This window comes from Manacus vitellinus, unplaced genomic scaffold (genome assembly GCF_001715985.3).
Source record: "Manacus vitellinus isolate BGI_N305 unplaced genomic scaffold, ASM171598v3 scaffold_36_pilon, whole genome shotgun sequence".
Taxonomy (NCBI): domain Eukaryota; kingdom Metazoa; phylum Chordata; class Aves; order Passeriformes; family Pipridae; genus Manacus; species Manacus vitellinus.
The window spans coordinates 4,352,468-4,369,449 of NW_021940508.1; the positions used below are offsets into that span (position 1 = coordinate 4,352,468).

Sequence of the window (16,982 nt, forward strand, 5' to 3'; positions counted from 1 at the left end):
GCTGATCTTTAAAAAAGCAGTGTTTTCATTTACTTATTTTATTTGCTACAAATTGCAACATGTTTTAAAGAATTGATTACAACATTTACTTAACTAAATATTAAACTATACACATAACAAAAAGTGAGCAGATATCTTAGTTTACTTAGAAGAATTGGACATCTCCTTTTCTTAAACCAACTCTTAATGAACACATTATCATCTCTATTTACATTCAGAAATTGGTTTAATTTGATTTAGAAATATCATTAGACTATTTGACATGAGCAAATCATAACTTTTCCTGTTGGTGGTTTTGGTTTTTTTAAAATTTAAAGTAACAGAAAATGTGTAATTGCAATGGGATTTTGCTCTCACAACAATAAACAAAAAAACCTCACTCATGGAAGAGAGGACTGGAGATGTAAGACACATTTCTTGCCAACTTAAAAAAATATTTCTTAATGTTCATGAACAACAGTTTTTCAAACATTGATGTTTTTAATGTATGTTTTAATGATGTTTTAACGCTTTTTCCCCTCCATCAGTAGGATGTGCTTGTTTAGGTCTTTGGAGGAAGATTTTAACGTCCTATGAAAAGGAAAAAGAAATGTTAAAAGGTCATTCCATGTTGCAGCCTGATCCACCTTAAAACTTGTAATAATAACACCCTGGGGTGAGCTTTCTTTCCACGGGGTGAGTTTTCTAACTAGTGACTAGAAGATTGTGATGAAAAACTGACTTCAGAGGAGATAAGTTACATGTTCCCCAGGTTACAGAAGTTTTCTTCCAGAAGAGCACTAAAACCAATGCTGTCAGTCAGCTTAAGTATTAATATCACTGAGATGATGTTTTCATATTATCCCCAGAACCTCATTGCCTTTGGTGGCTTTACAAAACTGCAATGTGCTAAAATGCAATTCTTAAAGTAAACAGAGATCTTAAACATCAGCTTAAACATGTACCTAAAGAGAGGTATTAAAACTGTTGTTTAAACCAGTAAATGTTATTCAGAACACACAAAGACAAACTCTCCAATAAAGTTTCTTTTTTTTTTCACATATGTCATATTTCAGGCTGAACTTAAACAATTCCAGGAAATGGATATAAAAGAAAATAATTAATTAACATTTGGAAGAATACATGCCCTCATTAGTTTGATTTTGTGTTCAGTTCTTTATTGTTCAATTTGTTAATTTTCAATAATTTTGTATAAGCACAATCTGCTCAATTTCCAATTTTAGCAACTTTATTCACTGCCTTAGTCGGATGAACAAGGAATTTTTGGTTTAAAAAAAACCCCAAGCTGAATGTTCAGTACAGAGATAAATAGTAATTTAACTTATTAGAATTTTCCAATATTGTCAGTAAACATATTTCTTCCTTTGGAAAAATAATTAACAGCCAGAATTTTTATAAAATAAATTAGTTTAAATTCAGATATATAGTTCAATATATATTTCATGCATATTTTGAAGATACAGCCTTTTTTCAAAAGCAAGAACTGCCTGTATGGAAATGATGCTTCACAAGCTTGCAAAACATCAGAAGTATTTCAGTGAATACAGCAGAAACATGTTAAAAGAAAATTTTACCAGTCATTTGATTTAGAAGGCAGCACTACTGTTTATCTTTGACTCAAAGAAATACTTCAGTAGAAGGCCCTTTTCAGCACATTGAGTCAGAAAAGGGAGATTCAATTCCAGTTCCACAATACTAAATATTAGCAAATGTAATCTTAAATACTGTCAAAACACTGCAGATACAGTAGTTCAACTGATTTACTTTGTGCTTAATGAAGCAAACTTACTGTTCCAAAATAAATTTTTTTATATTTTTTGAATGTAAGAAACTATATTGTTCATGTACATTTCATTTTCCAAGATTTTTTAGGGATGAAATACATGATAAAAAGAAGCATAACACAGGTCTCCTCTTTAAACTAGGTATTTAAACACTGTGTTAAATTTTCCTTTTCTTGCACACTGAGACATTTAAAACACCACATGAAAAAAGCTTCTCAAGTTTCACAAGTATTACAACTACAGCCTATGACTAGACAGTGATTCAGCAGTGCTTTTTTCTGTCAAAGCATTGACTATGAACTATATGGTCCAGGTCATAAGATGTACTGAATATAATCTGTATGAACAGATTACTTGTTAAGTTATATGTGGAGTTCTGAATGTTTGTTGAGTCTTGTAACATCAAATGGCTGCTGTGAGTATAAATAGGTTTTGTAATAATTCCTCAGCACACTAATAAAACTTTTGGATAAAGACATGTTAACTATACATTAATAGAAATCTTATTTCCGTGGAATTCCTATTTGAATAAATATCTGAGTTATGTTATCGAAATGATTAACAGAATTAACAACAATAACAATAACATGATAATTAATTTAGAAGGAATAAGCATAATGCAAGGGCCTATGTTAAATGTATTCAAAACATGGATGCATAGAAAGACAGTGCGATATCCCTATCTTCAAAGCCAGAGCTTTTTAAAAAGGACTATTCAGGATTTGAAAGCAGGATAAAACATGTAACATAATTTATCCAATGCATACTATTTTTATATCAATAAACTGAATTCTAATTATCAAGCTACCTTGTTATCCTCAGTAATTATAAGAAAGTAGTCCACTCAAATTAACAGATACTGCACTAAGCATTACAAATTATAGAAGCAGAATATATCCCAGGCTCTTCCTTTAAATTTATCGGAATCAAAATGCAGAGTTACTGAAATGTGTGATTGTTTCTCTAGTTCTGTATCTGTGACAGTCTCAGAACAGATGGAACAATTGTAACAATAAATAATATAGGGCCTGAAGAAGACCCTTTAATTGAACAAAACAAATGGACAAACCCATGCGGTGGAAAAGGCAGAACCGCTTGTTTCTTCCTCCTGAATCAGTTGGTCTAATAAAATATTGTCTCATTTATTATCAAAGGTATTTAAAGAAAATTTAATTTGGAATGTAATGAAGTGTATTCATAAACATACATATATAGGTGTCACCCAACTACTCTTAAGGAACAAATTTCATGTGATAAGCAGAAAAAATATGTGTTGATAATGGCAAACCACTTGACAGCTCTAGTCAGGACCAGAAAGATTTGTAATCAGGACAGGAAAGACCAGATGAAAAAGTCATAGAATTTCCAAGCTTATTCTTTGTTGATATTTTTACTAAGGCTGAAAGGTCAGAAAGGTCATCATCATGTAGGATGTTGACAACCCACTGGTACCTGAACTGAGAAAACAAAATCCCTTCAAAAGACAAGAATATATCTCATCTTGAAAAAATATTTTTATGAGAGATAGTATTGGTTAAAATCAAACAGATCATCAAGATCCAAAGGAATCAGGTGTCCTAACTCAAAAAAATTGTAAGCTAGGTATCCCACTTATAGCTTTCAGCAAAAGATTTTATTTTCTGATGTTTCTGACTGCATTAGTAGAAACACTTTAACTTTAGAAACCACACCCTAACTTGCTATATTTATCTTATAAATGATCTCAAAATAACAGCATTGCGGTTGAATTTTGTTTTTTTAGACATCTCTCAGGAGAATTTCTGAAGAAATAATTGTTGGTAAAAATATTGTTTACTTACTTCAGCAATGTCTTGGAAAGAAAAAAAGTTTACCTGTTCCCCAAATATGGAATTGGCAGAGGAAGACTCTTGGAAGTTCATATGTTTTAGACCAGAATTGTAATGTACTTATAACAACGGTCCCTGGGTCTCTATGCTTGTTTGCTGATGAATATAAGACTTTTTTGTAAACCTGATTTAAAAACTTGTGGTTATAACTCTTCACCAGTTAGTCAGAACTTGAAAGTAAGACTGTGAAGTGTTGATTTCATGCATAAAACAGCAGTCTGTATTTAACAATAACAAGGAATAAAATATTCTGGTTTAAGTATAGAAACCGTAGAGTACTGTATTTGAGATAATCAGCATAAGCCTTTTCAAGAGAGCATTTTAAAGTATTACAAATGAGAACTGAAGCTCTGCATCACCTAACTGTTGAGTCAGGAGATACAGGCATCAAACAAACCTGCCAAAAAAGTGGAAAAATGTATTGTTTAAGTGCAATGATACCAACATATAAACGAGGTGAAAACTCCTTTGGGCTAGAATATGTACACTGAAACCCTCAGCTACTGCCAAGATTCATATACACTGTCTTACAGCTTTTCTCACAGAGTGACAATTTTTATAACTGAAGTTCTCTGAATATATCCTACCAGCCAGAAATAACATAGGTGATCAATGGTAGCTAATAAATTTTCAATGTGTACTACAGTCTACTCTTTAAGCTATATAACAGTTCCTCCTAAAAGTCGTAAAGAAAGACTGGAAATTTTAATAAAGAATAGATGCTGTGCTTTTTATTTGCAGCTCTTGGTTAGTGTGAAGAGATTTCAAAAAAAAAGTCACCCTTGCTGTAAATAGTCAAGCATATAGATATGGCTTTTCTCAGTTTACACCTTAGTTAAGTATTATTTTAGGTTGCATCACATTTGGTCTACATGAAGAGGTTGCATTATGTTAAATGTAACAAAGTCAGTGAGGTGTTTGTGTGAAGAACAACTCTTGAGATGGAACACATACAGACAACTGGTTCAAGAAATGCTTTGGCCTACAAGAAATTCAGTGAGGATGGAAAAATAATTCAAATTAGAAAACAAAGTACTAAATAAATTAAAAGGGTCAGGAAGAAGGAATAAGGAAGGAAAGGGAGGAATGACCTAACATTCCATGGTGTCTGTCTTCCCAAACTGGCTGAGATGTCAACATAGGCAGGATACCCACTGAAAGTTATAATCTTCAGTTGTGTTGTCTTTGTCTTACATTTTCCTTTTCTATCTCTTCCTATTATAGCAAATTAATTTTTAACCCTCACTTTGACTGAGTAAATGTATTCTTTTATTCTTATATCTCATCTTTTACTGAAAACGATTATGAGTGATATAATAAATGCCGCGCACTTCACATCCTACAAGTGATGAACATAATTCAGAAAAATGTACAAGTTAATCCTGAAGTATAATTTACCTTATTCAGATTTTGTGGGACGCTATGTGCCCTTGGTGGTGATCATCTCAAACCCGTGAAGACTGTTTATATTTCAACTCTAGGCATGCAAATGTCCTTTCATCTTGTCTCACACTATTTTCTTAGACCCTATATATCGTGTATTTTTGCCATAGTTTGACACATTAAATAGGGTTATACTCTGGCTCAAACCTGCCTTATGTGCAACTGTTTTAATGCATGTTTAAGCATAGGTGCAAGTAAGAGGGAAGCTCTAGAGAATGGCAGGGAAGAACACTTGGTCCTCTACTACCTCTGAATGCCCTTTTCTGAAGCCTAGTTGGCCTGGGATGTAACATGACCTATCACATATCCTGTAGTGTCCTGCAGTATGATCCTGTTGGGAAGATAACACAACCAGTATCCTTCCCATGGGTAAGGAGAAAGGCAATGCTGGATGTGACAAGGCTGTAGAAAATGATGGATGTGACAAGGCTGTAGGCAGCTACAGGCCAGCCAGATGTGTACAAAAAATAGGTCAGAAAGTTGTCTTTCACGGACAAGAAAACAACTGATCTAACCTACAGCTGTACAGCTGATCTACACTGCAAATTGGCAGCATCTACACAAATTACATTTACATTTCTAGGATAACGCAATTCAAATATGTATACTTACAAAGTTCTTGGTCCCAAAAAGCAATACTCACATGAAGTTTATATCCTTGATAGCTGTTGATCAAGTCTTTCATGAAGGAGTGAATCAAAAGGAGTTCAACCGGAATAGGTGTCAGATCTTCAATATCTAATTCTTTGTATATTTTGATGAAATGCTTAAAGAAAAAATAATACATAGCCAATTTATTGTTTAAAACATTGGTGGAAAAGCAAAGATTATGGCAGGTATTTATATAACATATAATGCAAGCTACAAAACCTTCTTTGAATCAATCTGCCTACCTCATCATAGTTGCCTGCCTTCTCCAGATCGCTAAATCTATGATTATCTTGATCTTTTCTTCCTCCAGTATGAAATACTTTGAATAGAGTTGCCACTGAAATTACTCCTTCACCGGTGTAATTCAAGACTTCTTTTTCATTTTCTTTTAAAGTCTTCTCATTTGACAATGTTTTGGGGTATGGAGAATCCTAAGAAAATTAATGTATAATACTTGGAGACAAATAGTCTGTCAGCAGATCACCTGTTTCAGTTAAACATTCATTAAGGATCAATGGATTACACTTCAAGCTTAAGTTCTTGCAAAACAAAAATCATCAACTCACACAAAATTATCTACTGCACTGTAGGATGAAGGAATAGATCTTAAGAGTCCAGAAATATCCATAATGTTGGCATTAGCAGAAATTTAATAAACAGCTTTTTCCATGAATGTGGCCAACATTTTACAGAAAAAATAATATTTCTCAGAGCAACAAAACATAAAAATATTTAATAGCTACAAATTACAATACCAAGAACTTTGTGTTTATATAAGGAGTAAACTCGAGGATTCTGAATGTTCACATGAAAAAAACAGTAGGAATTTTCTAGTGCAAATGAAGGAGTCACTGCAAGAACTCTGTTTTGGCCAACAGTTAACATAGACTCAGCAGCTCCACAGAAAAAGATGAGATTTTCTGTTTTATGCAGAAAACTTAGAATTTTATTTAAACAAGCAACTAGTTAGCTTTGTGGTGATATAAGGGCTGGTCAAAGAGAAAAAAAGCCCAAACAAAACCAAAACCAAACCTGCTGTAGAGATCTGTGAGCACAAAGACGAGAAAGGATCCCACACAGGTGAACAATGCTTTGACTAGATTATGCCACTGTGTAGACTAACAGCTAAGACCAGGAGGAAATTGCATTTAATTGAACAAACCATTTCTCTCCTCATTAGGAGGGAGAGACTGCTGAGATTCAGTCACGCTTGTGCTATGTGCCTTAGGCCTTAATACGTGTAATTTTGAACACAAGAGGAGCAGAGTCATTTATACAGCCTTTTTAACAAGCAATAGTTGAGATTACACAAATATCAGCACTGAAGTTTTTCTATCTCCCACTGTATCATTTACATTTAGCTTTCAGACTTTCATAGCCAACAACATTATCGAGACTTAAAAGTTAAACATTTTAAGTGAGAGGGTCTTTAAGTCTCAAGAATATGTTTGTCTGAGCTTTTCTTATTAACAGCATTAAAGTTTCAGATGCATTTCTGTAGGCAGTTACCAATGAGAAGTCATTACAATTATTGGCACGAAACAAGAAAAAGAAAAGAGACAAATGAGATGCAGCTGTATAAGTGCCTACATATAAGCCAGCTACCTAAACTGTACTAGAAGACTTCTTAGAGGTGAACAGCATAGCTCTTTATATTTCATTGATGAATATTCCACTGATAATATTTACTAAATTTCCAGTACTCGTAGTGAGAACTGGGATATTTAGATCACATGTAAACACCCACAGGGAAACAAAGATTTAGGTTCTTAATTTGGTGCTGAAAACCACTTAGGATGCCTTCAGAATTCTCTCTATTTGATGGAGCTTGGCTCAAACATGACACAATATCAATACACAATTTAATTTTTGCCCGCTTGTGTTTGTGGAACAACTTGCATGAAATGTTGCCTCTACTAAAACCAATGGAGAAAACTAATTTGCTTCAATGGAATGGGATTTCCTTTGTTCTCTTTTGTCTGTATTCAACATTATTGTGAAAGTGCACAAAGATGGAACACAAGGCATAAGAAGAAAGAAAATATTAAAATGATGTTCTATCAGTCCTGTGATTCTGAGTACCAACCTAAAACAGACAATTCTAAAGTCAAAGAGAATCCACACAAGCAAGATTTAACATTTAATTCTTAGATATTCCCAGGTTTCTAAGAGGGTCCCCAAATGAATTAGGCACACAAACTGTCTGTATAATACACTGTGCATAGGACACAGCACCGATTCACAGAGCCAATGCCTTGAGTGGGAAATTAGGCATGAGGAAATTCTCAGGTTAGATGGGATATAACTCCTTCTGCTCAGAGATATGTTGTTAATTGTAAGTTGAAGGCAAACGTTCACCTTCACTTGTGACTCAGAGCCTAAAGAAATTGTTGACACATAGGTGGTAATGCCAGTGTAGATATATATTACAAAACTTCCAACCAAACAGATCAAACCCAGCAGAAACTGGTAAAGAGGAGAATAGGTTGTGTAGCTTTATATCCAATGAGATGAGAGTTAGAACTTTCCACTGAAATGTGGGAAACTAAGTTCAGGTCCACAGTATCTAACTGGGAGTAGTCTGTGCTCTACTTCTTCCAATAAAGTGTGAAAAGGAAATTGTCTTATTCCCTCTCTCTAATGTACAAAAACTCTGTTGTGCCAAATAAAATACAGGGAAGTATAATATGTTTTGTCATTTGAAGTGATAAAATGTTATTATGCTTATGTATATGATTACACTGTGTAGTAAAATAAGGCCCTTTCTTTACTGTTTCTAGAGATCTCAACTGTACTGTAGGTATCGGGCAAATTCTACAGTCACTGTGGTTGTGACAGGGCAATGAAACATTTTATTGTCTGGAACAGTATGTTCTTTCCAAGGTGTGTACAGATAAGTAATGTATGTCTCAAAAAAATAATTTGTACTTCAATAATAAGTAACTGATGCAAGCAGTGCACTAATTGCAATTTTGAGACTTTAAGAATAAAAACATGCTCCAGAAATACCAAAAATGTTCAAAAGACCAGTTTCATTTGATGTGAGAATACATTCATCACAGCTGTAAAAATAACTTAAAAATTATTTTGTATGAAACTAATTTATCCTTCTGGTTTACAGGTAAAACTAAACACTTTAAAATAACAACAAATGTGTATCTACTTCTAAATACCCCAAAGAAACACAGTGGAAAATAAAGTAAGACCAGCAATAATATCAGGTGTTGCATCTATAGATAACACTACAGTCACACTACAGTCTAATTCCTGGGGACTGACTGCTGGTCTAAGACTAGGCCAAGGAATTACCTTATATTCTTATGTACAAGGAGTAATTACCAGTAAATATCTTAAACTTTCACTATTATTTGGCAAGCAAATTTGCAGACTTTTGGAAGGATACTTCTGAGTATTACTACCAAAGTCAGTAAACTATTTGCAGAGTTCACATGAAGTCAATGAGATTATTTGTAAGGACTGGAGATACCCAGGATAAGCGAATATACAGAAATATAGCTAATTTACAATCTGAAAGCACTACTACTTTCTCTAGTAATTTACTGTAATGCTTTACCGCACACGGATGAGAGGCTTCCTTTCTTCTGTGAACATATGTTCCAGTAGCAATGCTAAGTGCTCTGTATACACCTTCAACTGGATCAGAGTGGGAGGCAAAATAAAGCAGCATCTCAGTATAGTCGAGCACAGCAGGATCTTTTCTGGTATCAGCAAATAAACTGAAGAAAAACTATAAAAGGACAAAAATATGTAAACCAATTTCCATGAGTGGAATTTAATGGAATATAAATCAAGGACTGTAGAGAAAAGGATGAAATACAATAATTACTCCTAATAAGAGATACTGTGTTTAAAAGCATGTTAATGCTGTGTAAATCCAGATAAATCGTGTGTTTTAAGTAATTCAAGGAAACAGAAATTGAATTTCACAGAACATGGAAAAATTAATAAAATCGTTTATCATGACAAACATGTTCAAAGCATTTTTTGTATTCAGGTCACACTATTAGCTCCCTCTTTCATGGAAACGTCTATGCAGTGATCATTTGCCTCCTATTCTTTACAAAGCTGGTTACTGTGTAGTAAAATTAATGTTGTTCAACGAAGAGCACAAATAATTAATTCTGAACAGACTACTTTAGTAGGACAATTCTTAGATTCCTTTCTACATTATTCTGAAGCACCACCTGACCTCAAAAAACACTGAAACATTGAAGCAATTATGGAAAAAAAAAGACACAAGAAACTTTTGTATGAGACCTCTCAGGTTTGAATAGTGGTCTCTTCAAAAAACCTGTGTTTTTAGTTACCTTTATGAGGTGTTTTAGCCTATCTAAAGGCACAGATTGTGTGCAACTTTTTGTTATGCTTAGATCTTCATCTCCATTAAACCATAAGCCAACCTGATTAAAAAAAAAAAGTTTGTTAATTTTCACACATTAAAATAAGGTGGTCTTTAACTGTTCAACAGACAGGTTACTAAGAGCTTAATTCCTAAGTAGCTGTTTGTACTTTATAACAGATACTTCAGAAATTACTGAAAATTAGGTAGGAGAGAAGTGAATTTATGCTCTTGAAAATACATAGTGGTAAACTACACCGCCGAAAAAGCAAAATATGATGTGGAGTTTCTATGCATGTTCTGGTTTCCTCCTTTTAGGATACCATTTGCTACCTCCATAGCTTTTGTCTGAACTGTACTTTTAGAAGAAACTGTCCACAATTCAGGATGAAGGATGGAGTCATGGCTCTTCTCATGCTTGCCCTGCTCCCAAAAAGATAACTAATGTAATGCCTGCAGAGCATGTCCTCTAATGCCTACAGAGCTATAGCTACAGCTGTAATTAAAAGTCCTCAGAACCAATTCTATAATACTAGACTAGGAAATATCAACTAGATCTAAAACAGGATAGGCATGAACAGACTGTAAGATCCTGTGCACATTCTCAGTCTGCATGCCTTATAACTGTTAGTTTATTTTTGAACTCTCACACTTCAGTAAAAATTACCACAATAGAAAAATAGGTGCAGATAGACCTGCACTTTTTGTGGGATTTTTGGCCTTGCAGAATTTGTTTCTTTGCAAGTCAGGGATGGGTAGGCATTGGCAGGCACCCCTACAATCTAGAAATTAATCAAAGTAGTTCTGAAACTGACAGACTTCTGAACTAACACAGACTTTATTTAGTTTTTGAAGAAAATCAACACTAGGTGATTGGAAAATAAATTGCAATAAAGGTCCTATAAAATGTATTTAAAACAGTTTGAAAATTATTTTTAATATCAACAGACAAATGCAAACTGGCGGAACTGTACATCTTCTGTGTATACGTGCACACACATACACATATATCTATGGACACATACTAGCTGATATTTATAGCTAGTATGGACTAAAAGAATGAAACAGCAGTCATTTTAATTATGATTAAGAAAGCAGAGTAAAAGTAAGTGAAAATTTAATGAGCAGAATTTTTCTAAAAGAAGAAAAATGTGTTCTTAATACTCCTTCATGAAACTTGCTCGCTGAAAAATCTCACTAAACTATGTGACAATTCAAATAGACTCTATCTTCAAAGAAAAGATCAAAGAATTTTATAATTTTCCAGGTACTCAAGGTCTGAAAAACAATCTTAATTTGAGGAAATAATTAATGGGAAAAAAAAATCTAGAAATGTTTCAATTAAGTACAGCTGATGAGCTGAAACTAAAACCCTTATTTCTGCTTGAGCAAGTTTTTTGTCTTATTCAGTGTCAAATAAGCTAATAGTCATCAAAGTGCATACACAAAGGTTTCTTTAAAACCGAAAGGGTTTTTACTTTAAATTAATGGTGAAACTAGGAAATGAAAGTAAAAAGTAAGCTTGATTTGTGGAAATATGGACATCATTAGGCCATCCATTTCCTGAAAACGCTTTTTACCAGAAAGCACCCTCAAACCCAAAAACATTTAAAATTCAGACTGAGTTTCTGAATGTGAATAAACCCGATAATACACCATTCAATTTAGAGAGTTTAGCAAAACAAAACATGATTCAGAAGAGAAAAGGTTTATAACCTGCAAGTAGTATTCCTCTGTAACAAAGCCTGATCCAGCTACATCAACAGCCTTGAAGCTATGCAGTGTTTTGAGGAGTTGTGTCACAGATGGCACTGGCCAAGGCTGTGCTGCTGCTACCAAGAATCTGCGCCAGTCAGTAAATTCTGCGTTCACTGAGAATGCAGATGCCAGATTTTCTAACTATAAAACCAGAATAATAAATATTGTCAAATATGTGTGTATAAACATACAAACATACTCTTTCAATATCCTGTGTATTCTTGGGTCTTTTCCTGGCTAGGAAGGACAAGGTCCTGCAGAGAGATGTCACAGTTATATAAAAGGCATGTATCAGTAGAAAAACAGGCCACAAGCCACTGTGTGTCAGTTGATATCCCTCTAAATAAATACTCTTACTCCCCAAATAGGGCTCTGTATCTAAACTGCCTATGAGATATCATCCTGAAACCCTGAACCATGTCCTGTCTGCATGAGCACCAAGAATTGAACTGACAATTCAGCAGCATGAGCACAAAATCTAGCAAATCCTTGGTCCTGTGCCTTGGCCCTGTTACTCTTAGAGGTGTTGACCAGGTGGCTTTCTCTGCTCCAGCATTATTGTCACTTAGAAAAAAGCAGTGGTAGAAAAAATGCTTTGTGTCTTTTTACCAATGAAGACATTGCAGAGCTGGTTACAGGGAGAAACAAACAGAACACTCCTAAAAGGAGCAGCATTAAAAAGGCTGTATTTGACAAAGGAAACCAAATCTGTCCAGTTCATTTCTGCACTGCTGGTATGATGAGACCCTACTATGCACCTCTACACAACTTTCTGCCCTACACCCAGATTTCCTTGTCAAGGGAAGTGTCTGGGTTGCTCCAGTCCAGAGTTTGAGAAGAATGTGTTCACAGGAAGAACACATGCCCTGGGGCATCACAGTGAGACAATTTGGTAACACTGTACATGTCATCTGTGCTGACACTGGTTGGAACACTGCCGCTTATTATTAATTGAAAATTTACTGAGATTCTAGTGAGTCACACAATGATGAAATGGTGAGTTAAGCTCAGAATAGCTTGTGCAAAATAAATATATACCTTAGCTTATGCTTCATGCATTTCCTTTTGTAAATAAGTTCTTGCTTTCATTATAAATTTAAAAGTCTCATTTTAAAATGGCGCTTTTAAAGAAAGAAAATTCAGTTATTAAAATAAAAATAGCATTTATAAGCACTAAAAGTTCTCAAAGAACACAGAACATGGGATATATGCACATGTGGTCTATTAATAGACAATATTTGACTTGTAGTTTCCTCCAAACAATTAATTTTCTGTGCTAAGATTAGATTTTTATATACTGATGATGACAGCTGTGGCTAGTTTTCACTAAACTCAGTGGAAATACACCACTGGGAAACTTTAAAATGTTTTACTCATGCAGTTCATCTGTGTGAAGAACATATGAATGAAGCTGTTTCCACATGTGAAATCCAGTAAAAATATAAATGTGAATCATGGTTTACTCTAAGAAATAACTATCAAAACATGCTAAAACAAGTAAATAATTTCATTCAATAGGCCTACCAGCAACATCTGAAAGTAAAATTAATCAGACAATTCAGTATGGAAGATTTGGAAAGATTAAATTCTAATTTTCATGTCCCTAAACCTGAAAATCTTAGATAAGTAAGTTTAAGGTCATACAGCTCCAGATTTTAATTTCCTGTGCTGGAATGAAGAACATAAACAGTGTTATTTTAACTCCTGGAAATGAATTTTCAATGGTGTCTAAAAAAACCCATGATTTGAAAATTGTAAATAAATATATTGCTGACAAAAGCATTTTATTTCTGGTGCAGTAGCTTCCAGAATCCTCTAGTGCAACAGAAGAATTTTAAGGAAAAACTGATAATGTCCTATAATAACTATAATCTTGATTTTATCTTAATAAGGACAATGCTGCATCAATAGCACAATATTGCACAAACCAATATTCCAGTTGAAGAGAAAACAGGGGTTAACTTACATCTGGAAGTTTTAAGTTCATCCATCGATCAGGAAGGCAATTTACTCCACGATTCAAATTAACCAAGCGACTAAAAATGTCAATAAATACTTTCTTTCGTATAAAACCTAATAGAAAAGTCAATACCAAAAAATATATTTAGCATTTTAAATAGATTTCTTCTGTTAAAGGAAATCTGGTTTTTTTTTAATTTTAATAGCAATGTGGGAAACTTATTTGTTTTGCTATTATGCACTATTGATAATGCTAATATTTTCAAAGCCAAACATAAAATTTCCTCATTTAAAATAAACCGTGTGGCCTATCTAATAGCAAAATATAAAATATTCCAATGCATTGCATTTCTTTTGATACTTGTCCTGATCTGCATTGTTATCGCTAATCCATCCTCACACAGTCTACACTGACAGTTAATGAGCAGTTCAAAAATACCAATCACACGATTTCTGTGTGTTGAATACCTACCAATCTTTTCCCCCACTGTCCTCTATTTTAATCAATCATAAATCTATCTCCACACTTTAAAGCATGCATAAGTTAGAGAATAGGATAAGAAACACAGATCATTGTCTGTTGAAATTTGAAACAAAATCGATCTGTTTAAAAAGCTTTTCAGAACTGACTTGCAGGAGTTAAAAATAGCTCCATTAATTTTATTTTATAGAAATCATTAGACAGGTAAGTCTAACAAGTTCTATTTGTTTTTTTAAATAGGCATGGATTTGCTTATGAGCAAGCAAACTTTAAATGTTATACTCGGTATTAAAATGCAAAATTATGTATGTAAAATTTAGCAGACAGATAGAAGTCTTTTCTTCCAGAAACAGACTTCGCTGGCTCAGTGAGAATTCACTGCAAAACCTCTGCATTAACAAAAAAACCTGGAAAATAAGTTTCAAATTATTTAAATTTTGAGAGACAAAGCTGATTTGGTCAGGTTATGATCACTTCCACAGCACCAAAACTGGAAGTCTTCAGATTAACTTTAAAAGCGTATACAATCAGTGAAATACTGGTAAGACTTACTTATTTTTTTTTCTTTTTCCAGTCGAAAGTCTTGTCCTTTTGAAAAAGCACAGCTGTGCACATTTTATGGCTAAGAGACATTTTTGTTGGAAGCAAAACAGTGGAGTGAAATGTAACTTTATGAAAAAAGATGTAACTGGTAGAAAAATTAAGAATGTTTGAATATTAATTTCATAATGTCAGTATTCAAAATCCAGTAGCCAATTTGAATTGATAGTCTACAGTCTCTGTTTATGTCCAATCAGAAAACACAGGATTAATGCCTTCAGCACATCTTAGTACAGCAGAGGAATCCTACACATATATAAGCTTGGAGAGAAGAGGTAAAAAACAGATTTGGGAAGCTTAAATTCTGTTGGGAGAGGAAGAAGGAAGGACTTGAAGCCATATATCCTACCACAATTTCAGCATGAAAGCAAAGGCTGCAGAAAAAATACTGGCAGACTGGTAATAGTGCTCTGATGTCACCTTGTGAAAGTTTTTGAGTTATCGACATTGAGAAGGAATATCTTCTAAAAAACTCTTTGCTGTTTACTGAAGCACTCTGGATTGATGATGTAATAATTTAAGGTAACCAGAAATTTGTAGCCTGAAAACTTCATGCTACAAGGATCAGATAATTTCCATATGGCACAATAAAGCCTGCATAACAAAAGCATCATTACTGGGTGACTTCATAAGTAATTCAATAAACCACGTAACATTTTAGTGGTTCATGGGGAGAATAGTCTATGGTCCATGAAGGAGTCAGTGTACACTTCACATAAAAAACAACAGGAAAAAGTTTTACATCTTCTTTCAGTCTCATTTTTTTCCTAGTGCTTTACCATGAAGAGAGCAGTTATGGTAATTTTTATTGCATTTTTTGCTGAAATTTGCCTTTCCACATCTGATTACTGGCAATCTAACTTTTCTCACAACAGTTCAACTCCTAATATGATTTCTCTCTATGCCAATAAAGAATGTAGCTCCTGTATTTCCTATAAGCTTATGGTTTCCTGAAATGAAATTTAATTTTGTTTTTCTGCATAAAATTCTAAAAGGATACTAAGATCCTCATCTAAGTTTTTATGAGGCTACATGACTTTAGAAACATACATAAAAAGTATTTGAGAGACAAAGAATTTTAAGAGGAATTGCATCAAAACTAATGTCCAAAATAGGATTGCAATCTAAAATGTTACTCACAATCATAGAACTTAGACTGGATTATAGAAAATGCTAGAATGCAGTTTTCAGGTACATATTATGGCAAACATGAATTACTGTGAGATATTTAAGCTCTGCCAGGTGATCTGCAGTATCTACCCACTTTTCTTCCTGTGTGGGAAATGTGAAGAAACACATCCTCTTTCAATCAGAGCTAAGCCATTTTCTATCTATTAATTATAGAATTGCTGATGTGCTGTAGCGCAATTTCTTTTACTTTATTACCTCCTCCTGAAACATCTGATGTAGGATAATTCCAAAGTTATAAAAGTTCAAAACTTTCAAATGGACTGTGATTTAATTCCTCCTACTGACATATGTAGGAGGAATGATGAGGAAGTCTCAGAGAGACAGAGGAAATCCCTCATAAACATGTAAAAAAAGATAAGAAATACTTTCCTCACTGTGTTTTCAGGTATTTTGTCTCGATTTAATGAATTTGGGTACATATTACAGAGCACGGAATCACTTTTGAATATCTGATTATAATCTGAGACGAAAGGTGATTCACCATTTCAGTTCAAGAGCTGCTAATGCTTTATAATCACGGAGAGATGCCTGAGAGTGGGCAGCTACACAGATGGTACCGAGAAAAGAATACCGGTGTCTGCAAATGGCACTCTGCAAGTGGTAAAAGTAAATAATGTCTTCTAGGAAAGAACAAGGAAAACAATTCCCAGAATTGCCTTTGTCCACGTAACAGGACTCGTTTCAAAACAGGTATGCTCTTTATAAAAATCTTTTTGCTAAGCCCAAAATAAAAGAAACCAAACCCAGTAAGTTTTAGTTGAATAATGTAGGAGAATGAATAGAAAACGAAATTATTAAATGTCGAGAAACATTTTTAATTAGAAGAGGTAGCAAGCACTGTGGAAAAAGAATCAGTATTCATGAAGATTTTGAAAGACTCAAGAGAT

General features: G+C 33.9%; 1 protein-coding gene across 6 annotated transcripts in view; it reads right to left on the reverse strand.

Annotated features, from left to right (window-relative positions):
- Positions 1 to 307: 307 nt before the first annotated feature.
- Positions 308 to 16,982, reverse strand: part of SPEF2 (sperm flagellar 2) — a 76,024-nt gene continuing 59,349 nt past the window's right edge. For 4 of the 6 annotated variants that reach the window (XM_029961553.1, XM_029961551.1, XM_029961552.1 and 1 more), the window contains 7 exons: positions 13,831 to 13,937; positions 11,823 to 12,005; positions 10,075 to 10,167; positions 9,321 to 9,494; positions 5,989 to 6,177; positions 5,739 to 5,861; positions 308 to 570 (listed from right to left, as the gene is read on the reverse strand). In XM_029961553.1, the coding sequence (XP_029817413.1) occupies positions 493 to 570; positions 5,739 to 5,861; positions 5,989 to 6,177; positions 9,321 to 9,494; positions 10,075 to 10,167; positions 11,823 to 12,005; positions 13,831 to 13,937 (947 nt within the window). In that variant the 3' untranslated portion in view covers positions 308 to 492. The remainder of the gene's footprint in view (positions 571 to 5,738; positions 5,862 to 5,988; positions 6,178 to 9,320; positions 9,495 to 10,074; positions 10,168 to 11,822; positions 12,006 to 13,830; positions 13,938 to 16,982) is intronic. The other 2 variants (XM_029961554.1, XM_029961555.1) reach the window with 2 other exon arrangements.